General features: G+C 41.7%; 2 protein-coding genes across 4 annotated transcripts in view; one reads left to right on the top strand and one right to left on the bottom strand.

Moving 5' to 3' along the window:
• Positions 1-14,814, top strand: part of TRPM5 (transient receptor potential cation channel subfamily M member 5) — a 35,637-nt gene extending 20,823 nt beyond the window's left edge. The window contains exons 14-24 of the mRNA XM_036384437.1: positions 154-249; positions 2,584-2,842; positions 3,997-4,115; positions 4,466-4,598; positions 6,989-7,163; positions 9,143-9,311; positions 10,009-10,187; positions 10,616-10,748; positions 12,686-12,758; positions 13,591-13,681; positions 14,714-14,814. Coding sequence (XP_036240330.1) covers positions 154-249; positions 2,584-2,842; positions 3,997-4,115; positions 4,466-4,598; positions 6,989-7,163; positions 9,143-9,311; positions 10,009-10,187; positions 10,616-10,748; positions 12,686-12,758; positions 13,591-13,681; positions 14,714-14,814 — 1,528 coding nt within the window. The remainder of the gene's footprint in view (positions 1-153; positions 250-2,583; positions 2,843-3,996; positions 4,116-4,465; positions 4,599-6,988; positions 7,164-9,142; positions 9,312-10,008; positions 10,188-10,615; positions 10,749-12,685; positions 12,759-13,590; positions 13,682-14,713) is intronic.
• Positions 14,815-17,052: 2,238 nt separating this feature from the next.
• Positions 17,053-21,456, bottom strand: TSSC4 (tumor suppressing subtransferable candidate 4). Of its 3 annotated transcripts, none has more exons than XM_036384438.2 (4): positions 21,371-21,456; positions 20,810-20,939; positions 19,933-20,005; positions 17,053-18,875 (listed from the first exon to the last, which is right to left on the bottom strand). In XM_036384438.2, the coding sequence occupies exon 4, from the start codon at positions 18,785-18,787 to the stop codon at positions 17,747-17,749; it is 1,041 nt and encodes a 346-aa protein (XP_036240331.1). In that variant the 5' UTR covers positions 18,788-18,875; positions 19,933-20,005; positions 20,810-20,939; positions 21,371-21,456; the 3' UTR covers positions 17,053-17,746. The 3 variants fall into 3 exon arrangements, with proteins under 3 accessions (XP_036240331.1, XP_036240333.1, XP_036240334.1); XM_036384440.2 differs by lacking the exon at positions 21,371-21,456 and adding an exon at positions 21,309-21,338; XM_036384441.2 differs by lacking the exons at positions 19,933-20,005; positions 21,371-21,456 and having other exon boundaries at positions 20,810-21,283.
• Positions 21,457-24,066: the final 2,610 nt, after the last annotated feature.

The raw sequence follows: 24,066 nt of genomic DNA on the forward strand, positions 1-24,066 counted from the left end.
GAATTTGTAAAGATAAAGTTTATGTCCAATTTAATAGCTCCCAGCAGAGCAGATCCAAGATAAGTACATGCTAGCAGTTCTGTATCAATGCCAATTCAGTAGTGAAAAATGGCTAAGCACCATCTTTTAATTAATGAGTTTTTTTCCTTGCAGTGAAGAAAAACAATCAAAGAATGAGCCAGAGCCATTCAGAGAGCTGGACAGTTTGGATTCAGAGAGGACTCTGTTTTTCTCCAAGGAAGAAGATAGGTAAGTTTAAAGCCATCAGCTAATGTAGCTTTTATGACAACAGTCAAAGAACAGGACACTTCTTGTATATTAGTGACCATCATCCTTAGATCATCAGTTAATGCTCTAAGGAGCAGCTGAAGGGCCAAGAAAGTCATTACTCCTCAGGAAGTGCCCTTTGATTATTGCTGTGCCCTTGATTACTACTGTTGTTGCTCTCTAAAAGGAGTATAGGAAAATAAACAGGGATATAGCACTGCTTTAAGGAGATATCAGATTCGTTTTTCTGAGCAGGTAATTTCCACAAGAAATTAAGAACAAAGAACAAGGAATTTACTTGGGAATCAAATAGCATTCCCTGACATTCCCATCAGCTCATGATGGTTAATACCCAGTGGATTTTAGAAAGTTATCAGATTACTGAGCTGAGCAGAAAGAAGGTTCTCAGCAAAACCTTGCATCACTGCATATGTTCTTACAAAGGTGTACTTGCACCCATCAGTACCAGGGAATTTTACATAGAGTCAGTTTCTCATGCTCTTAATGTATATTTTAGCAGATGAGCCCCAAGGAACCTTATGAGTTGGAGGGAGTATCACACAAATGGGTAACTGAGCATAAAGGTTTTGTCAGTTGCTTGTGGTCAGTCATAGATCTTTGATTCAAAACAGAATCTCTGCTATACCTCTACTACGCACCTATCACCACAACCTGGGAGACACAAGGACTTAAGTCAAAATAAGCAGACTTTTGATTGGCACAAAGTCATCTTAATGGCTAAATAGTGCCAAATAGGCTCTTAGTTTTACCATGATTTAAAGAGAACTCCAGAAATATGTGAACAGTGGTAGAGAGGAAGCATCAGCTGCAGTACAAAGTCCTGGACCAAGTCAGAGTTATTAGGTTCTATTTTTACCTCTGGAATTTAACTGCTAGTATATTGGAGAAAATCATTAGTTCTTCTCTCTCCCTCCCTAACCTATAAAATAGGTGTAAAAGCATCTGCCTCTTGGGAGCTATTTGTAAGCAATATCATAAAGCACTTCCATATCCTGAGTGCAGCATGGTTTGGTCATTATAGTCCATGTTCCAATTGCTATTATCCTAGCAATTTATTTTAACAAAGAGGCTCTCTCCATCCCAGATCTATTTCAGCATCTTACAGTAAAGCTGCAATTATCTGTTTATGATATTAGCCTGTTACCATGGGAATGTATCTCATCATGTCATAAATTGAGAGGTCGTACAGAATCAGGCATATAGAAAACACTGGCCACAAAGAGAACTTCTCCCTTGTAACAAATGTATTTAATAATTAGCAAGATTGTCAGAGGAAATTAAAAACCAGTGAAGAGTCATTGTTTATTTTCTGTGAGGTGAAATCGAAAACATACCCTAGTGTGCACATCCTTTGTTGGAGATCAAACTTCTCAGAGTAAGAATCACAAAATTAAAGGTCCAATAACATTCCTAGCTTACACAGGAGAGCATTTTATGTGGAAACAAATCCTCACACAAAGATCAAATTGCTATCAAACTTGCATTTTCTGCACAGGATATTTTCCATTGCAAATAGATACCACCTCATGTTCCAAAACACAGCAAAACAGCTGTAAGTGTACAGGTCAAATTTCCCTTCAGTTACCAAAATACTTGCATCATTCCACACCACTCAAAGACTACCTTAGTACATATTTTATGAGGTCAACTCTTTTTGCTAAAAGACTTCTATATTACTATTTTGCAACTTACTCTAATTTAATCACAAAGGGCAAGATGCCAGTTATGCAAAGCGGCGAGGTATTCTTCAGTGGGTCTATCAGATTCCAGAAAGGATAGTCAAGAAACACAGGTTTAATACGATCCAGCACTTAGAGACTGGGTCAGAAGTTCAAAGTCACAGCAACAACAAGGACTTCCACAGACAAACACTGCAAGAAATTTTACAGCCAAAATAATTAAGAGCTGACTCACAAAATTCATTGGCCATTTTCTTTTCTTTCCTATTATTTAGGTTTATAAAGGCCAATTACCCTCCCTCCTCTCCTTGTGCATTTGCAGTCCATGCAGAACACAATGAAGTTAACAAATAAAATTAATACAACTAAAATGAAATAATAAACACGCTCATATAATTCTGATATGACTTTTTTTTTTCAAAACCTTCTTTTTGATTTGAAGTATTTCTGCTATGGTAATATGATTGCTCTGACTTCTACAGCCTTCCCCCTTGGCCAGTCCCAGCATCTGCCTGTTACTATCTTACAAGAAGCTTTATATAGAATAATGTTGAGCCTATTCCCATGAATAATTTTAGGAGATTGTCACTAAGCACGTATTCTTTTTGGTTTGCAGAGGAAATGACACACTGGAAAAACAGAACCCTTCTGCAAACACAGCATGGGCAACATTCATATTTACCCGATGGAGAAAATTCTGGAGTGCCCCTGTAACTGTGTTTATGGGGAATGTTATCATGTACTTTGCTTTTCTCTTTCTATTTACTTATGTCCTTTTACTGGACTTTAAACCACCTCCACCTCAGGGTCCATCTGTTAAAGAAATTGTACTCTACTTCTGGGTGTTTACCCTTGTCTTGGAAGAGATCCGACAGGTGAGTAACCAGCATCACCTCAGTGCCAACACAGCAAAAGCTCCTGCAATACTTGCAATAGATTTACAATCTATACAACTGTACAGGCTTGGACATTTCAAGTGTCAGGTGCACAGAACAACACAGAAATTACCTTATCCTGAACATCTCCCTGCTCTCTCCCAGAGCAAGCTCTTCCTCCACCATGTAAATCTACATCTCTACCTCTGTTTTTTCATCCTACTGCAGCCTTAGCCAAGTCAAGTGGGCTGCCAGCATTCAGATATTCTCTGCTTTGTAAAGTCTCTCTCTGATTTCCCTCCACAGAACTAGGTCCTCCCACCACAAATAATATAAGTTGGAAGTTATATTCTACACCTAGAAACACAGCAGACAGCCCTACATCCTTTTTGGAGATTCTTCCCTGTTGGGGACTGTTTAAAAAATTACAAGTAAATGAATTCAGATTATTTGTGGCTTTTCCTAAAATAATTTTCAACTCAAAATATTAGCAGATCTCTTTTGGGCTTGCTTTTCTTAAAAAACACCCAACCAAATAAAACCACCAACCCCCAAAAGCCCTCCTCCATTAGTCTCCTATTACTGGTTTTGGAAAGTCCTCAGTTTAAAAACTGAAACAATAACACTGGTGCAAGTGCGTTGCAACTGTGAGTTGCACAAAGCTCTTCTCTTTAGATACAAAAAAAAAGCAGTTACAATCACTTACTCAGGAAGAACCAGTAGGTGTTCATTATTTAAGCAAAAGAGACAGGAAAGTTTGTCACAATTTACTTGAAACTATGCAGCAAGACCATTAACAGAGAAGGACATGGAAATATCTGGATCAAAGAACATTTCATTATAAACCTGTAAAACATGAAGACTGCCAGGCTAAAACCCAATTAAGAAAGCCAGCTCCTTGCCTAGATAATCAAATGTGCCTTCACTGACAATTCCAGCACAGAAATGCCAAATCTGTTCATAGCAACGCCTAGAAACTGAACTCTGACTGGAAGCTGTATTGTTTAACTGCTTTTTTCCCCCTTATTACACTCATAATTTGTTTTTGCTCTTTGCAATGAAAGAGAAAAAGGCAACAGGTATTATGTTAAAACCCAGAAGGAAATAGTGAAAGTGGAAAGCTATCAATACCAATGGTTATTTCTCTTTTTCAGAGTTTCTATACAGATGAAGACACAAATTTAATGAAAAAGTTTAAACTGTACGTGGAGGATAACTGGAATAAATGTGATATGGTGACCATATTCCTCTTCATAATTGGGGTAATCTGCAGGTATATATTTGCCTCAGTAGCAAGGGCTGTGTATATCAACTGACAGCTGAGTCTCACATGCATGAGAGGACAGGCTCTAACATTCATTTTTACAGGCTTTGAGATGTGCTTCTGCAGCAGGAGCCTCTAAAATTGATATATTCAAACACATGTACTGAAAAGCTCTGCTTTGTTTGTTTTCTGAAATCCCTTTTACTCAAAGTATCTTATTTTTCATTATTTATTAATAAATCTCATTGAAGCCAAGAGAGAGAAAAGAGTGTTCCTGCATCTTTTGGTTATTTCTCATCACTCCACAGACATGAGCAGTACTTGCTGAGAGCTGATATTTCATTCCATGTCTTCTGCAGGATGCTGAACTCAACTTTTCAAGCTGGCCGTACAATACTCGCCATTGATTTTATGGTGTTTACACTTAGACTTATCCATATTTTTGCAATTCATAAACAACTTGGACCAAAGATCATAATTGTGGAAAGGATGGTAAGTGTGCAGTTTGTCTCAGATAAATACTTGTGCCTTCTAAGAAATGGAGAGTAGGAAATCTTGTCTTTAGAAAGGAAATAACTTTATAATCTGTCTTAATTTTCATTTTTAAGGCCTGTCATTTTGCATAATCCTGTATTCTATTATAGACGGAATGTATGAAGTAGATCCTTTCACACACCTCTGTAGTGCAGTAAACTGGTCCCAATTTCCTAATCCTTGTATCTTACCTAATAATTTATCCTCAGATCTGGCTAACAAAGAGCAGTCTTTGCCTTTCTGCTGTTCCTCTACTTCCTAAGCTCTGTGCACCCAGGACAAAGACCTCAGGCAGATGACAGGCCATGTACAGAAGGGCAGGGCTTCCAATACATGACTTGGGAAAACAAATCATGTTTTTTACAGCAAGTGTGGGGGGGAGGTGAGGGGGTGGAAATCAATGAAAAGGGATAGCTACAAGTTCCCTACAGGAGTTATTATTACGTGTACTTTTTAGCTTCCTGTTACAATGAAAACATATTACTACTTTGTGAGCAGATGTTGGAAGATGTTGATGAAATATTGTTATTTATTACTGCTCTCTTGCAAGAAACACAACATTGGGGTTACAGTTACTGTGCTTGGGTATGCATTAGTATGTTGAAATAGCTTTTTATTTAGGCATGTTAATCCTCCAGGTCAGTTAGCTCATGCTAACTGATTAATAGAGTTCATCTAATTGTAAGTACCATTACAGAATCTACAAATATTTGATTTGTAACTCACAGCAGAACTCAGTAAAAGCTCTACAGTCTAAACAAGCCTATACATTGAATAAACATAACTACCAAGCTATTTGGATTTGTCTACAAATGCAATAACTGGAACTCTAAGATGACATTTGGTTGGACTAGCAAAAGGGTAAATGGCAAATAAATATTTGTCCTTGTTCATTATCTAGCTTATGGCATTAGCAGACTTCTATTGTGAGAGACGAAGTCAGAGCTACAGCTCCTAACCCTTCCTTTGCTGCCTGCCAGGCTAAACCAGGGCCTTGAACAAGTCCTACCTGTGCCCACTCTGCTGGCACCTGAAGTCCTGCAAGATAACACTGGGGTTGGGAAGATGCAAACAAGAACATAAATAGCAGCCTAGAAAAAGCCCTACCAGGGACCTTTCATCTTCGCCCCACCCAAGCCAACACAATGCCCCAGCTTTGGTATTTCAGTGTTGAATCTTACATCAAAGGAAGAAACAGTGAAGGTTACCTCAGTAAATGAAACCTGCCTGAAGGGTTCAAGGGTGTTCAAGCAAAAACATCTCCCTTATTTTAAGAGAGGCAATCCCAGATGGTCTCTCTGTCTTTCCCCTTTATACCCTTGCTACAGATTTGCTGAAACAGGTCTGGTAATTGCTAAAGTTCCAGAAAAATACTCATTTCCAGAGAGACTGCAGATTGGAAAAAAATAGTTCCAGACTTGTCACCACTCTCCCATCGCCATGATACCATTACAGCCCTGCAGCATTCCTAAATTTTAGATCATCCAGAAAACAAAAAAGATTAATGGAAGTCAGACATCAACTCTGTCTTGCCTGGCTTAGAGATGATGTTTCTTATCAGAACTCCAAGTAACATCCTGGAGCTCTGAAATGCCTATGCTTTTGGGTAACTGTACAATCCAATAATCTAATTGAAAGGAATCTACAGTCCCTAATGAACTCTGTCAGATCAGATGGGGAGAGGATGAAGTGTTCCTCTTCCACCAGGGAAAAATTATTGCACTTGATATTCATATTAGATTTTTTTTTTAAGTAAGTGTTTTAGGATTCAATTACTTGTGCTTCTGTGGAGAAACACAATGTTTAAAAGCAGGAAGCCCCAAAAAGAATCTTTCAGATGCATCACTTGGCTTGAAAACTGAAGACAGAAGGAACCTGATCCTTGCAGCCTTCACTGCCTGCTCTATCAGTGGCTCAGTACTACATCAATGAGTACTGACTGCTACCAGGATTCTCTGTAATTCACAGGAAAGCAGTCCGTGGTACTGAGATAGCTCACAGAAAATATGCACTTAAAAGATAAAACCTGACAGTCACTTAAAAAATAAAATGTGTTTCATTTCTAAATGTTTGATTATTGGAAAGCAAGATTTTAGTTTAAAATGTGGCTTTATCTAAATGAGCTATCATAGAATGCTTACTACAGGCCAAGGACAATATGGTAACAGCAAGGTCAGATGAGGAATTCTGTGCATGGAACTGTATCCTATTCCCCCTCCTTTAACCTAAACAAGCTTGTAAAGAAACAGAATTATTTGAGCCATATTCATACAGAAAGACTACTGTTCCTTGACTATGCTATCACAGTCACTGCCCCTCCTTTTCTCCCCTCCCTCTCTGTTTTGTAGATGAAGGATGTTTTCTTCTTTCTGTTTTTCTTGAGCGTGTGGCTCATTGCCTATGGTGTGACAACGCAAGCTCTGCTCCATCCCGATGACAGCCGAGTGGAATGGATATTCAGAAGGGTTCTTTATCGTCCCTACCTTCAGATATTTGGCCAGATTCCACTGGATGAAATAGACAGTGAGGAAACTTCTTTCCCCCTAACTTGGCCATTTTTGAATGTACACTTCTGATGAGAGCATGGAGTTCTTTCCAAGTATTGCCCTTTTTTAATTTTGCTTTTTTAAAATCTCTGTCCTGCAGGCCAAAGCTTAGACACTACTGTGACACAAATAGTGTATTTGCAAAGAGATAATGGGCATTGTGGAGCTACATTAGAGCATAAGGGGTGGCCCTGTTTAGATAAGCTCTCAGAAATACACAAGGATTTGCAGTTTTAAAGGCTGGAATACCTGCTTTCATTTCAATCCATTTCCTTTCAGTTTACCCTAGACCCAGATAACCTTCTGTAAACTCAAATAATAAATAACAGCACCTCCACACATTTTGGCAGTAGTTTAATGCAACTGTGTTAAAGCAGTACTGCTCTGCCCATAAGCAAACATGTTTTAAAATAAAATTACTCCAGAGCATTTATTTACTCTGGAGATGAAGCTGCCCAAATCAAATAAAGCTAGTAATTGCTTATGTGCAGCATTGCAAACAAAACAACATTAAAATAATCACAAGACACTGAAATAATTAGACATAGAAGTTCAAAGGCAACATTTCTGATAGGTAAGCAGGTAAAATACAGAACAGGTCACCCACCTCCCAGGGAAGTCTGCAGTAATACCACAAACTTTAGCCAGTGCTAAATCTCACAGCAATAATGAAGTGGGAGTCAAACTTGGAGCAATATAAAATAGAACCCAAAAAAGCCATAGACAGAAGCAAGCTAGTAAGCATTCTATCATGCTCACTGTGCTTAGTAAGAAAAAGCATGTCTTTGAAAAGCCAAAACACCTGAATGACACAAGAGAGAGGAAAGTGATTCATGTCCATTTTGAGTACCTATGGTGTAAGCATGTACAGCACAATCAGTCACCCCTATTTCCATTAAAGTAATTGGAAAGAAACAAATATTTCTGGAATATAATTCAACTCATTTGCCAAAAAGTCAGGCAAAGCACTCCCTAGAAAGGTGCATTTCTCTCCACTGAAACTCCAGTGGGTGCCTCTACCTAGGTAAATAACTGGTTAAGAGTAACAGAGGAAAAAAGAACCAATTACATGGGCAATTTCCAGAAGGTATTAATTCGTCCTAGGGCCCTCTGGGGCTTGTTCTGTCTAACATCTTTATGAAATATATAGAAAGGGAGAGGGGTAATGAGGAGGACAAAATTTGCTGACAAAACTACATCACTGGGTAGCAAAGACAAAAACTGACACCCAAGAGAGGCAGAGGAGCCTCATGAGTGCTGAGTCATCAAATGAAACTCAGTGTAGATAAGTATAACCTAGTGCCCTTGGTGAAAGAAACCCCAGCTTGGTGAGCTCTGATATAACCACATGCTCTAATGAATGTAACCAGGGGGTTATCTGTAGCACCAGGGAAAATGATTACAGGGAAAAAAAGGAGGGAAAAAAAGTAAATATCATTATGCTACTCTAAACTTGTGGGTTTAATTCATAGCTGGAGACAGAATACAGCACTGGGCCTCTAGTCTGATACAGTTGAACCAGACCTTCATCCTAACCTCAACCTCAGATACACAAAGCACTTAAATTAAGAATGAGGAACCAATCCCCTTCCCAGCTTTTACTGAGTTTTCTCTTCCAACCTACGTGCCAGGCATGAGGACACAAGGATGTGGGGGAACACAAACTCAGAGGAGGTTTGATTCTGAGAACTCAAAACTAGTCTAGAAAGGATCCAGCCCTTTCAATACAATCCCTTTTATGATGAGCACTACTACAAAGCCAGCTGTGACAGACATCTTGCCACTAAATGAGCAGCCAGGTTGTGGAGGTCTGCAGAGTCCTAGGGCTGCAAATACCTTGCACAACAATCCAATGTCCTTTTATGTACACAACACGATTACACTTCCACAAAACCAAAGAAAGAAACACACTAGGATTTGCCATAACTATATTTTTTCCTCCATCTTCCTTTGCAGCCTCACGAACATATCCCAGGAATTGCACGTTTAACCCCCTGCAGATTCTGCAGGAGAACACACCATCCTGCCCCAACAGCTATGCCAACTGGCTCGTCATACTCCTGCTGGTCATCTTCCTGCTGGTCACAAACGTCCTCCTCATGAACCTCCTGATTGCTATGTTCAGGCAAGAGGGATTTCACTATGTATTAGGACAGAGGCTGCAAAGCCTTAAGTGGATGCCCACATTTTCTACCTCACTGCTGGCTATTCCTTTTAAAATACACTTGTCATTTTCCTAATGAATATTACTTGGGGGTTGGTAGGCAGGATCCTGTGATCAGACAGCTCTAAAGCTTTCATCATCCTTACTCTAGACACATGGGAGACAAGGAAAAAAGAAGCCTGCCTCTTTTACTGCTAAAAATTCAATTAAACATGCACAGAAGGGTCCGAGTCCCTGGCTGTGTGGAACCACAAATCTGCAGGTGCACAGCAGCCATAAACTTGGCAGGCTTTACAGGCTTTAAAGTGGATGATTTGCACATCAGGGAAATGCTTGTTGTCAACACAGTTAATAATGATTCATTTGGTTGAAGAACTGATGTGGCATGTTTGCTGATCTTTCCTGAGAAAAGTAGAATTATCTTTCTTAAAAAAAAAAGCCAAACAAAACAAATGTATCTTTTAACATTTGAAGACTGCAACTGCAATTCTTGTAATATCTAAGAATTTGTGCAAACTTTAGATTAAATTAACACTACTTGCTGACCTTGCTGTTCCTTTTTTAAAGCAAATACAGGACTAAATTTTGTTATATTCATCTTTAACTTGTTGTGGTGAAAAGAGTTACATGTTTTATTCCTCCCTCCCCCAAATTACAGTTACACTTTTCAAGTTGTCCAGGGCAACACAGACATCTTCTGGAAAGTGCAGCGCTACAACCTGATTGTTGAATACCATGGCCGGCCTGCCTTAGCACCACCATTTATAATTATCAACCACATTACTCTGGTTCTCAGAAGGCTCTTCAACAAAATGGAACAAAAGAAAAAACACCTGGGTGAGTTTTTAACAAATGCAATCAAGCAACTGTAGAGCCTGACTCTCTCCAAGGACATGGTGCATACACAAAACAGCAGAGCGAGATGGATTTCCTTAAGCTGAGAGTCACAATTTATTTTAGACAAAGAGTGCCAGGAGAATACAAACAAAAAATTAAGGTTTATAATTTAAACTATGAACAGTTTCCCACAGTGCATTTCTTGTTGCACAGTTATTACAACAAAGGTAGCAATATAAAATGGGTTATAGGGATTTGATTTCTGAAGATTTAACAATTTAAGGTTTAAGGAATAGTTGTTTCACTTGCTTCTGACTTTTAGTAATTATTAACCCTAAAAAAACCTCCTCCTTTAGCATAGCAACTTTTCACTACTAGTATCAGAGAAAAAGGGGTAAAATATAATTCTTATCTTATTTTTCCTACAGAAAGAGATCTTCCAGTGGGCCTCGATCAAAAAATCATAACATGGGAGCTGGTGCAAAAAGAACATTATCTCGTAAACCTTGAGCAAGAAAAGAAAGAAAGCAATGAAGAAAGGCTGAAGGCCACATCTAATAAGTAAGTTATTCTGACCCACAGGAAGAGTAACTTGCAAACCTTAAGCTTTCACTGAGTTCAGCATTGAAGTTCTTGTAAAGCTTATATAAAGGGTCCAACTGGAATGCAGTTAGGAAACACACAGTCCATGAAAAAATGTGAGAGGCCAGCATCACTACAATGTTAGAGTGTTTGTCACTCCTGAAGTATGAACAATTATAGACCTGCAAGTTCCAGCCAAATCTGTGGTCAAGCTCTATGAAAATCATATTCATGAAGAAAATGGTGGAAAAACATTTTGTTTGCTAGACTGCAGCACACGTAATTTTATCCCCTGTAGGAATGCAACACAGACTTTTGAATGGAAGTTTAAGATACCTTGAATTAGCCACAGATGCAGAAGAACAAATACTTATGCCTTTATGGCATGGGACTGGGTTTCTATTTGTGTACCTCTCTATATTTCCCCACTAGAAATATCACTTGAATTGGTTTAGTCTGATAAAGTATATGTCCTAGATTATCATTCAGAGGTTTAAACCTTTAAGTGAGACGCAAAGTGGTTATATGCATGGAGAACAGAAACATCTAAGACAGAAAAGCACTCCTTAAAGAAGCTTTTAACACATATTCCAGCTGCTTTCTCTTAAAATAAAACAGACTTCAAACAGAGGTGCAAGGGGTGTGAAAGTCACCATAGTAAGAAAGTTCCATGGAAATGTTCCTGTGCTGTCTGCTTTTTTTCAAAATAAGCCTCCAACTCACAGAATAGCTGGAGACCAGAACAGCATACTTCCATTCTTGGAAAATACTCCTCTCCCTCTAATTCACATAGACCTTAATTCATAATAATTTAGAATGGCTATATAGGTTTAAACTTGATTCTCATAAGCAGATCGTTGACAAACCCCAGGAGTGAGAGCTTAAGTTGAGATAATGCAATAAATGTACATGCAATTGCTTCCAAACAAAGGGTACTATATCCTTTATATAATAAAGATGGTACGATGTAGGTGAAGTTATTGGAGGGGAAAAGTGAGAATCCATCTGGCTTCACAATATTTCAGGTATAGCAGAGCAAGAGAAAGACTGGAAGAGGTTCAGATGAACACCACTACCCCCATGGTTTTTATTTTTGCTCTTAGGTGGTAGCAGTGTGGTTTTGAAATCTTAGGAAACCCTCAGGAATTGAGCGTTTGAACTTTGGCTGCACTGAACCAATGTCAAAATGCATGAGACCCACCCAGCAGCAGATCTTTCACATAAATGGGATTGGAACATTGCCTGTGAGAGGGAAACTTTGAAAGAGTAGCTAGGAGAAACCAGAGAGGGATTTGCTAACCCTATGAGGAATCAGATGCTAGGAATAAGGAACTGATGGAGAACAGGTGAAGGATGCAGAAAGCATGGGGATAATTCAGCAATTTGGAGGCACCATGTGGAAGTTCCTTGAGCAATCCCTCTGGACTGCAGGGAAAAACAGGATTTGACTGTCAAGCCAGCTTCCAGAAATGAAAGTTTGCAAAAATTTTAAGTGGCTTTTCTCTGTTGTGGCCTCAGTTCTCACACCAGAACCAGTTTCCATTGGGTACTGATGTTTCCAGGTAGGAAAGACAAGTGGCTCAAAAGACAGAGCAGCTCCTTTCTCCTGCCCTTGATTTCCACAGCAACTGAGGCTACATGGCCCTCACCAGAAGCTGAATAGCTGCCCTGACCTGTCAGTTGTGAGTCCCTGGGCAACAGGTGCATGAGAGTGTTCCAGAGATGCTGTTCTGCCCAAAAAAATACTTCTGTGAACACCTTAAAAGGAAAAAACTTTTAGGGGGCTGTGAGATGTCTAAGCAGCACAGAGCTGCAGTGAAGGGCCATGGGTATAGTAAAGTTAGACATGGTTTGTGTTTTATGATTTCTTCTGAAGCTTCTCCTTTTTGCTCAAGGTGTTTGCTTTGTTTCCACAGGGTGGAGAATTTGTCTAAGTATTTTAGTGGATTGAAAGAACAAGAAAAACGATTTAAAGTTCTGGAAGCCCAGGTAAGTAGTATTTTCTAGGCATTTATATCAGCTTTAGAATTTCACCATCTTTCTCTCATTTAATGGTGGTTTGGCAGACCCTATGTAGGGATAAAGGGACAGAAAAACAGATCTATATTATGGTTTCACTTTCCTTATTGCTTTCTGGTGATAAATGTATGTAAAGAAAAATGTCTAAACTCCAGTAGAAAGGAGAAAAGGGAATACAACATTTCTTGCTCTCTTTGGTAGTTTACTTGAGAGTGTTTATTTCCTTTGATAAGGATGCTTCTGGAATGAAATGCTTCATCTTCTCCCCTCTCCCCTCCTTCTTGTCCTTCTCCTAATATTTCTTTTTTTTTTTAAATGTCAGCTTGGAAAATACACACATTCTGTCTGATCTGACCTAATCTTCTTGTACATCTAATTTTCTTAAGATACCAAGTACCAACTCTCAAAAGGGAAATGTCCAACATACAATTATGAAATCCAAATAATAGCAGGAAATTCTGTCTCGAGCTTTTGATGACAAACCCTCACAATATAAACAAACAACATTTCTTACACGGCCTGAAAATGTTAAACCACCTGCTATGTAGCACAACTCTTATTGTTTTCTTTATCTCTGCGACTCTCCTGTATAATTTTGGCCTCACTGAAAATTCTTTATCTTAATACTCCTGCTACAGTTTCCTGCTCCCTTCTTATCCCTTTTATGGCTTCCTGAAAAAAGTCAGGCTATACAGGTCCAACAGAAACACACAAGGAATGCTTTATTATGTTTGTGCCAGCTTCAGGTCTTGCAATATCCTCACAAAAGAGAGCAGGTATTTAATCACTACCTACTTTGTAGATTTGCTACTGTACAGCTGTTATCTCCTCCATGGCAGAGGTTTTAACCAAAACCAACCTCTTGTGCACTCAACCAGCTCCAAACTACACATGTAAGTACTGAAAACAATCATGGAAAAGCTAATTAATACAGCTGAACAATGTAGCTTAAAAATGCAAGGTGGAAAAATAAGATCAGAAAATAACCCCATAAGGAGCTTCCTAGAGGTAATGGGAATATAAACAGGGAACAAAATATTCTTAGTTCAGAGTGAAAAAATTACCTTTTGTAAAATACATTTAAAAGCTTTGGGGCAAGGACTGTCACTCAGGGTGAGTTAGAATAATCTCACCCAGTTCAAACACATGAACAAGTATCTATTTGCAACAGAGGATTGCCTTGGGGGTTTCTTGAGTCCATGAGATAATCCTACAGAAGTACTGCAAAAGTATTTAAAATGCATAGCAATAATCATTAAAAATAAAAACTGAGCAAGTGTCCTATTATTTTTTTAATTAACAGAATTCATTTGCCTTTAGAGCTGCACCCATTTCTGTCAGTTAAGAATCATATCCTGTGTCCCAAGGCTCTACTGCATGGAGTTTTAATCATTAGAGACAGGAACAAGCTAGTTCTCAGCCACTGCAGGATATCCAACACAATAAAGATTTTGGATATCCTTCTTAATGACCTATTTCAATATCAACCTAATGCTGCCACACAAAACAGCCTCCAAAACCCATAAACTGAGTATGTATACACTACATGGAAAAAAGTAGCTGGAAAACTCAAAGCCACGTGACAGGACCTCAAGTCACTCAGATTTGAGCTAACCTCAAGCTTTATTTAATTCTGTCAGAAGCTTATGTAACACTCATGTAAGTTGCTTCATTATCAGTATTCCAATAAAACAATTCCATCCCATAGCAGGCTTCCCAGACATTTTGATACTGTAACTGCATAAAACCCCAGAAATTTAAATAACTGAAAAATAATCCTCTGTTTATCATTTACTAAGTGAATGCAAAATAATACAATCTACAGTGTCTTTTTTCAACATTTTAAAGTTTCTTAAGCAATTACTACTATGTGCCCCTTGTCCTAAGGCTTTTAAATGAGTACGTGACTTTTCCAACCCTATTAGGTGTGAAGAGTGCCAACACAGAAGCGCCTTTGCCACAAAGAAGGGAAAGAGAAGAGCATGTAGATCAGTTTGAGACTGACATTGGATACATTGATAATTAAATTTTATTCTATTTCTTCACATTAAACCTTCTGTCCTACTGAACTACTGTACAAGGCCTAAGGACAACAAGCTCTCTACACTAAGCACTATCGGTGCCTGACATTCCTAAGGATTTCTTGGTCTTTCTCCTTCAATTTCCTGGGCTTTGGTTCCTGCTGCTCCCATAGCACTCGATCCTTTCTCCAAAACCATTCCACAAACAGCATTAAAACTTTCTCCTCCAGGGTGACTCTACCACCTTATTTTCTAAATACCATTTGTTCTCCAGATACCACACCCTCAATTCACCATCACCACTGCCAAATTCCACACTTCTCTGTTCAAGGGAGTCTCCTTTGGAAGGGCAGTCACTTACGCACTTAAAAACAAGCTCCTTCCTTGGCCAAGACATCAAGCTTGTACTCCTGAGCTGCTTAAAAAAAGGAAATCAAGAAAGAGTTTCCAAGGAAAGAGCCTGAATACTAAAACATTACAAAACATACAGTTCCTGGAGCTCCTACAACTCTCAAACAATTGCACTCACCAGCTTCTCTTCCCACACTGGCTCCTATGAGGTATTCCTTTGCTGGTATTCCTTCTTAAGGGCTCCTCACTCAACCTCAGAGAGTGGAATCACCTGGTTTTTGTTGGTCCCATGCCTCATCACAGCCACTGCCAGTTCCCTGCTGGAAAGGAGCGTTTGCCTCCATGTATCACACCTCATGGAATACCTCCTTTACATCTAAGCATCTGATTTCATTTTACTTTTCTTTCTCAAGGGTCAGGGGGAAAAAGAAATCACCTAAGAGACTTTAAAACAAGAATGTGTACCAAGAATTATCGTGCAATCTAAGAATCTGGGCTGTTTGTGGCTTTTTCCATTACTTAAACTGGCTTGTACATTTTTAGCATATAAAAACTCACTGTCTTTATTAGAATTTTGCAAGATATACCATTAAAATATCAATACCATCCTCTAAGGGGAAATTTCTTTGGAATAATATAAACAGCATCAGAAGGGGGAAGTATTGGGCTATGTCTGACTCTGATACAAACTTCAACTGCATTTCCTCACACGTATAATATTGTCTCTATGCAATGTAATTGTAGATTGCACAAAAGCTTTCTGTTAGCAGAGGTGGAAAAAAAAATAAATCTCAGCTCTGACAAAAATGAGCCTTTTAATAACAGATATTAATCTTGTTATGATGGCTTAGTGAAACAGGCATTTGTCCAGTTTATTCAGCTGTGCCCCAGACCTGTGACTCCATTAGCAGCGATGGAATTTTGATAGTCCTATCTGTTCCTCACCCTGGGCAAGCAGAACTCATAAACCCAGTAAGTTGGTACTACTGAGCTGTATTTTTTTTTGTTAAGAAATAACAGATAGGTCACAACAAGCCTTCCCTGCTCTTGGCAGCAGTTTCCATTTTGAAATGGCTACTATTTTAATGTGATCAGCACACTAATTATCCACTGGAACCCAAAATCTATCCATTGGGACCTGCTGTGTGTCCACTCACATGCACTGGAACAACCAATGTATTTACCAACGACCCACTAAGCAATGTGCATCCAACTGCATACTCATGAGAAAATACATTCTGCTCTGAAAACTAAAAGGTGAGTTTAGAAAAATGGAGCACAACTGCTCCTTTTACACAGTTTTCTGCTTCTTCTACCAAATGATGCATCAGTTCAAACACAAAGCCCAAGTGATTTGGGCCTCCCAGTTAATAACTGTTAAGATGAAGTCACCCCCTCAAACATCCTTCAGAGTTTGAGCAAGCACAATCTACCAAGAAATATCACAAACTCTTCAAAATTAATCTTTCACTACACAGTTGTAAATACTACTCTTGGGATTGGTTCATTTAGAATAATGACCAAAAAAATGTCAGTCCAAAGTGACCTGAACTAATTTGAGTTTCAAATCATGTAACCTTTCAAAGACTTTAATCTTTCAACCTTATTTATTAAATTTACTAGCACTGTGGAAAAAACCCACTCTATTTGACATTCCCTACAATGTGATTCATTGTATGAGATGACTCATCCTATGAGGGGATTATACATTGTAAAATGATTGAAAATGTTAAAAATGTGAGGTTTAGAATCTGTAAGACTTGAGGGAGAAGTTAACAAGACGGCAAAGTTAGAGTAACACTTTAAAAGGTTTTCAAGACAGTTTAGGAATCAAATAAAATGTTTGGTAAAACTCCTACAGCTGCATTACTCAGCGTGGTTCAGACAAGAAATCAAGTTACAACCAAAAGTTTATTGTATCACATAGGAAAAAAAGTCTCCAGTTCTGGTATAAATATCTGATTCCCACAAATGCCCCAATCCACATATAGAATCAGTATGGAAGCAGCACCTCCTGGAAAGGACATACAAAGTGCAGATCCTCACATCATGTAACTGGGCACTGTTGTGCTTTCACCCTCAATGGCAATGACAGAAATGTTTTTAAACAAAAAATTTAAAAGACTTTCCTTCCTGGGACAGGGCGACAAGAAATCACATCCAGTGGAAGACTAGGTTTTATTTTCATAGTTTAAAAATCTCTACATAATGAGCTCATCACCTTTTCTCCAGGATTCCACAGGATTTGGGAGCAATTCCAAAACTGGGAGTTACTAGGAAGCCCTGCAACCGTTTAGCTAACACTTCTGTTTCTTTGGATACTTCAGCTCTGGAGTATCACACTTGATTCTATCCTGCCAGGATGCAACTATCTGTGCCCACGGAATTCTCATCAACAAAAAGGCTGGAGTTTATTTTAGGCAGCTTAATTTCTAACAATATAAAACATTCTTGGTGGCTATGATGCAAACTGTTGAACAACAAGCTACCGTGTGGTTTTCAGACCAGAAAGGGAAAAAAAAAAAAAAAGAGAGAGGGAAAAAAATGACCAAGACAGTCTGGGATGTCTCCAATGTGCTTCATCCTTCAGGACTCTTCCTCCTCCCCTTCATCAGCTACTTTAGGTCGGAAATTTTTCCTGCTCTTCTTCTTACTGCAGTGGAATCCAACTGTTCCCAGCAATGGCTCTTCACCTGCACCACTAAGCTTTGCATCAGGTTTATGTTCTGTGTTCTGGTCCCCTTCCATCATGCACTCCTCCTCCTCTGCTGCCTTTCCACTGTCACTGTCTAAGTGCCCCAGCTCAACCTTATCCTCTTCCCTCAGGTCATCAGTCCTCTTAAGAGATTTTCCTTTCAGATCTGTCTTCATCTGTTTCTTATCATCCTCCCCTGTTGATGTTTTCTTTTCCAGTCCATCAACACCTCTTTTAGTTGGTTTGGTGAAGACAATCCTCCCAGCTCCACAGCTGGAAGGGTCCTGGTTGAAGGATGGGGTGTAGCTGTCTTGGGTAGCCGAGCTCTGTTGCTCCCCTCTTTTCTTCAAAGCACCTAGAAATTCCATGGCCACTGCCCTGTTGGTCTTGTCACTGGACTCTGAAACTCCCTCCAGGCTGTATTTGGTCCAGCGCTCCGGGTGTGCCACGTAGTCAGGCACTGCAGGAGAGGTTCTGGGAGCCTGCACTGCTCTGGCTTGCCTTCCCATGTTTTCTGGGACCGCGTTACCTGAAACTGTGGTCGGAGGCAATGGGCGCTTGAACCTCCCATCAACAACATTATCTTCAGGCATTGAGGGCACAGACAGCTTGGCTGCCTCTTCCAGGCAATCAAAAATGCTCTGGCTACGGAGAGAGAACGTAGAACTCATGCCCTTCAGATGGAATGGCTGGACAGGAGATCTGTGACTGCTGTTTGAAGAGTCAGGTGTCCCCCCTGATCTGAAATCCCCTTCATCTACAGATGGCTCCTCAGGAGATACTGTATCAACTTCTGCTTCACCCGCCAGCCCCAAGTCATCGGAGTCAGAATCACTGAGCGACACCGTGTCTGAGGGCAGAGCTCCTTCAAAGTCTCTGCCACCATCAGCCACTATCCCCAGAAAAGGTTCACCTGCCTCCTGGTCTCCCATCTTCGAGCTGTCACTCCACTGAGGTCTTTGATGTAGGCCCAGGAACAACTCTAAGTACACTTTTCCAAACACCCAGCAAGTTTAGTGCCTAGAATACAAAGGAGCATAAACACTTAACTGTGAAATGAGAACCAAGAATGAGACCATCACTCTGTGTCATGCAAAGTAATTATAACTGAAATATAACAGTTAGCTGTGCTTTAGGGATTCCCAAGCAATTTTGCTTCAAATGAAAACATTATTTAAGGAATGAATGCACATTAAAATTAAAGATTTACACAAGACTGAATACAAGAATATGAAGTAATTGAAAGTAATGCTACCAAATTTCTTTACAGGTAACATCAGGTCCAATTACTAAAAGATGAACATAAAGCTCTTGAGTTAATCTGAATCCCCCAAAGCTGTCTTATACATCTTCCAGGAGACAGCAATGAGCTCTGCATATTACACCCTGTGTTTATTCACACTGTAAAAATCCACAAAAACACATCCAATTTCTCACACTTTTATTTGGCCAGTACAACCCTTATTGCACTAGCTCTGTACCTGCTGTCCCAATACCCATCACATTCTGCCTATTACAAATGACACTACCACTGATCCCTATCAGTGACAGAAAACCCACAAAAATATCAGGGCCACTGTTTCAAGTGTGCTTTAACGTGGCATAAAGTACGAGCTCCACTCCCTCCTTTGGCTTCATGCTCTGAAGACACTGCTAGGTTCCAGGAATTGGAAAACCAGCCAGCTCAAGAAATCTATCCCACCGGATTAAGAAAACTAATCACACATGCCATGCTCACACATGGAAATGAGGAGAGATTGCAACCACAGGCCTGCAAGAGCTGGCCCTTCAGTCAGTAAATGACAGCGTGATTTGAAGCCTGACTTCCAGGAGCAGCTGGAATACCTGACAGTGCCACCTGCTTGAAGGGAACCTTGCTGAATTCAGGTGGTTGATGATGAAGCTACCACTTGCTGGGCAATTGGAAACAGAGCTGGTGCACACACACATTTTGGTTCAGCTCACGTGACTTATGGAAACAGCTCTAACATATTATTAGAATAAGCTTGACTACCTAATTATAGGCTCTTCTGAAATGATGCAGTAAACAGACATGGAAAGTCTGTTAGTCACTCACTTTCTCTTGAGACTGAGTCAGCTTCCCCTCCTGAGGGTCAGTTAAAGCCACCAAAGATCTCAGCATTGCCACCCTAGAAAACAAACATTTCCATCATGATACTGGAAATGTAGTTTTAAAAATAATTCTGTCCCCCTGAATCATCCAAAGCTGCAGAACTGGGTTCTAATTCTGACACAAACTCATGGTGGTATAAAAGTCTGTAGATATTATTGAATTTTTGGCAGAAGAACAGCACACAGCCTAATAACGCAGGCACCACTATATTTATCCAGCCTCCACATTCACACTGCCAACTTTATCCTGTAGAACAGAAGGGAGGTTTTAAAAAAATTCAAGCCGTAATTTGCATGTGCAAAGGACTAAATAAACAGTATTAAATGCAGCTAAGATACAATAATAATTATGCATTGTAAACATTAAATGCTGCTAAGTATTATACCATGGGTAACAGAGACTTGTGTTTTCAAAGAAAGGTCCTGTTGAAAGTTAGGGCCAGATTGTTACGAAGCACAAAACACAGAGAACCTTCTGAGGAGTGCTATGTTCCATGTCAGGTCTGGCTGTCTTTAACAGAAAGGATCTGACATCTACTTTTGAAAACACTGCCCTCCATGTAACCCCTAGCGGGAAATATTCTTAAAATGATACAGCCTTCTGCTCAGTTTTGCAACACATGAAAAGTAACAACTACAACTCAGAAAAGGCCTTGAATAAAGGCCTGTTTTCAGGTGGCAACAATAGTCTTCATCAGGGCTATCTTTGTCTGAGAGCACTTACACAGAAAAGAGAAATTCTGCTTCTAAGGAAATGTTTTAGCCTTAACAAAGTTAGTGTCCAAACGTGCTGGCCCTCACAGCACCCCAGACCCACTCACAGGTTTGTTATGGTGACGTGACCACAGCACGACTCGGGAAGGATGATGTTTCTCCGGAAGGGAAGGTTCCCAGTGGGCTCCTCCATCCTGGTGTTGCTCAGACAGACTCTGTGCGTCTTCCTGCTGCCTCCTGTGAGGAGGACGGACACCTCAGTCACCGCAAACCACGGCCACGGGCCTGCTCTCACGGCGCACAGAGCGCCGCACCAAAGCCCACACAGTCCCTCGGGACAGGGATCCACAGGGCCCCGCGCCAAGGAACAGGGAAGAGGATCAGGGAAAAGAACATCGGCCGCTGGGCACTCGCTCCGCGGAGGGCAAGGTCACGATGCAGCCCCAGCCGTGCTGCCGTGGGCCCCGAGATGCTGCTGGATGCGAACCGCCCGCTCCACATGCGGCCCTCGCTGGCCCTGCACCGCGGGCACCGCCACCCGCCCGGGCACACAGTGCGAACCGCCGGGGAAGGGAGGGGAGGAAATGGAAGGGGGAGCCCCCGTACCCCCACACCGCACAGCCCCAACACCTTCCACAGCAGCCGCACGCCTCGCCCGCCTTGCCTACCTCTGCCCCTCCGCCCACGGCCCGCGGGGCGCCGGGACATCGAGTCCCTGCCAGGCTCCGCGGAGCGGCCACAACGGCGGCAGGACCACAACTCCCGGCGGGGAGAGCGGCGCGGAAAAGGCCGGCGCCTCCCGGCACCTCCCCGCTCCGCCTCTCTCGGGGCTCCTGGGAGTTGTAGGCGGCCGCCTTGCCTCGGCGGAGGACATTTTGCGAGCCGGGGAGCGGGGCGAAGCGATGCTGAGCGGCGGGACTACAACTCCCAGGGCGCACTGCAGCGCCGACATTTCGCAGCCTGTGCCGGCCGTGGCCGGGACTCGGTGCCCGGCCGGGTGCGGGGCTCGGTGCGGGGCTCCCCCGGGCACCCCCGAGAGCCGCGGTGCCGCCCCGGCGCTGCCCGGCGCCGTGAGGGGCAGGCACGGCACCGCCGCCGCCTTCCGCAGTCGCAGTCTGGGAAAAAAACCCCATGTCACAGCTTTTGTTCTCATCAGAAAAGCAGGGCTTGGCCACCACTAACACATCCGAAGTTTTCTGTTTGTTTTGTTTCTTTTTTTTTTTTTTCTCTTACGTGTTTATTCTCAAACCAGAAAACCCCAAGTCGCTTGAGGCATAAAACCGCTATCCATCCAAATAAAAAAGTTTCCATTTTCCGTCCCAGAAGAACATTTTTTGCGTGTGTGTCAAGAAGTGGAGCTCTGTCTCAAAATGTTTTATTGGTGCTGGCTAAAGAGGCTCGATTTTTGTTTTTTCCCTTATTTCAGCAAAAAGTTCAAATTTTCAGCACAAATACATTTCCCAAGAGGCTTCAATATTCAGCTTGTTTTCCCTATGTTTAGGAAAAGGTTTGCTGTGCCTGGTGGGTTGTGCCAGACAGTGCTGTGGCTGCAGAGGCTTCACTGGCTCCCTTCAAGCTGGGCCTCACCGTGACTCACCCGTAATATAAACTGCAGCCACTTTATATGCATCCTCAGTTTTTAAATACATACTTTTGCCTGCTGGAGCATTGCTAATTACAGAAATTTATGACACGAGGTCTGTGTTTGGAACACACTTGGCAGCTGTGATGAGGTTATTGCAAAATGTCTTCTGTCTAGCTGGAGTCATGCTGTAGTTTTAGAGCAGCTCTAGAGGTGTTTCCCCATTTAGTGATCCTATTTTTATTTTTTTTTATGCGTACGCATATGGTAGTATGGTCACAGGCATCCAAACTGGTATCCAGATGGAGGGAGGAAAGGAAAACATGAAGTAGGTGAGCAGGAATGGAAAGGAGAAGAGCAGTAAATGGGCAAACAAAAGGAAGAGTAAACCTGGGTAAAGACTGCTGGTGCTGTGTAACACGGTCTAGGGTGTTGGGGAGACAGCAGGAGAGTCTCTGAGCTTAGTAATGAGCAGGCAGAAAAAAGGATGTGGAGTCATGTCCCAATTCTGTAAGAGTGGAGACAAGGAGGGTACAATAGAGTGATGCAGACAATGGCACAGTCTTGTTTTGAGCCGTGGTTCTTAGTTAGATGAGGGGCTCAAAGGAGCAGGAGAGGGCAACACCACCTCCGGTGTCTCTGTCACCTGTGGGTGTGGGTGCCTTCAGGGACAAGCCCCACGTCTCCCTTCCCAGAGGCTACATGCTCTTACTTTTTGCCTGGATGCTGCATGTATTGATGACTAAGGAACCTGAATGTACCCTTTCCCTCCTTCCCGTTTTTTTATTCATGAAATTAGCTCAACTGGTTAGAGCATGGTGCTAATAAAACCCAAGGCTGTGGGTTTGATCACCACACAGGCCATTCACTTTAGGGCTGGACTTGATGATCTGGATGGATCCTTTCCAGCTCAGCCTATTCTGTGACAGAATCTGTGATATTTAGTATCGCACGCAGCGGAGAACTGAGGCTGAGCTGCTCATTCTCTGGTGGCTGAGGACAAGGCAGCTTGCAGCAGTGGAAATGTTGGTGTGTTGGGACTTTCCCTATTGCTTGGCGACAGCTGAAATAAAAATAATGAGTCAGAGTCTGAAGACCAACAGATGGGAAAGTGTTTTCCCCTTGCTGGCCTGAGCTGAGTGGCTCAAAGAGGGGGCTGGAAGGTGGAACTGGTCTGCAGGACAGGCCATCATCCAAATGAGCGGGCTGTATCCAGCGTGCAGGCTCCGAGGGGCTGCTCATTTGCGGGGATGGCTCCATGTGTCTGCAGGAAGGCAGCGCGTCCCTGTGCGTGGGGGTGGCATGTGAAAATGCACAGCAGCCTCAGCCCCATCTCTGGCGCCACCACTCCTTTCCTGCAAATAAATCTGTCTTTTGGCCCCATCCAGTAGCTGTTTCCGCTGCTCCCTGGCAGGCTCCTGCTGCTGCTCCTGCCCTTGGAGCCTGGGCTAGGTGCCTGGGGCAGGGGACCACTGGTCCCCCTTCCCATGGCTATAGGAAAGCAGCAGGCCATTCCCCAACAGCCACCCAGATCCTGAAAGCCAGACAGAGCAATAAGATGCATTTTTCAACATCTCCTGCATCTGGAAGGGATGTGGAGGTTCCTCAGATGTGGCCACATGCAGTTCTTGAGGGGAGGTGGGGTGGGAAAGGAGTATTTTCCTGCAGGCAAAAAGGAAAAGCGGAGTCATGACCACTGCAGCCTTCTCTGCTGGGAGAATGCAGTCACACCAAGCCAGACTGGTGCAGCCTGAAGGAAATAAATGAGTTGTCCTCTTCCAT

This window comes from Molothrus ater, chromosome 6 (genome assembly GCF_012460135.2).
Source record: "Molothrus ater isolate BHLD 08-10-18 breed brown headed cowbird chromosome 6, BPBGC_Mater_1.1, whole genome shotgun sequence".
Taxonomy (NCBI): domain Eukaryota; kingdom Metazoa; phylum Chordata; class Aves; order Passeriformes; family Icteridae; genus Molothrus; species Molothrus ater.

Bases quoted from the DNA above. Each gene is read 5' to 3' on its own strand.
- TSSC4 (XM_036384438.2), bottom strand. From the start codon at position 18,787: ATGGGAGACCAGGAGGCAGGTGAACCTTTTCTGGGGATAGTGGCTGAT.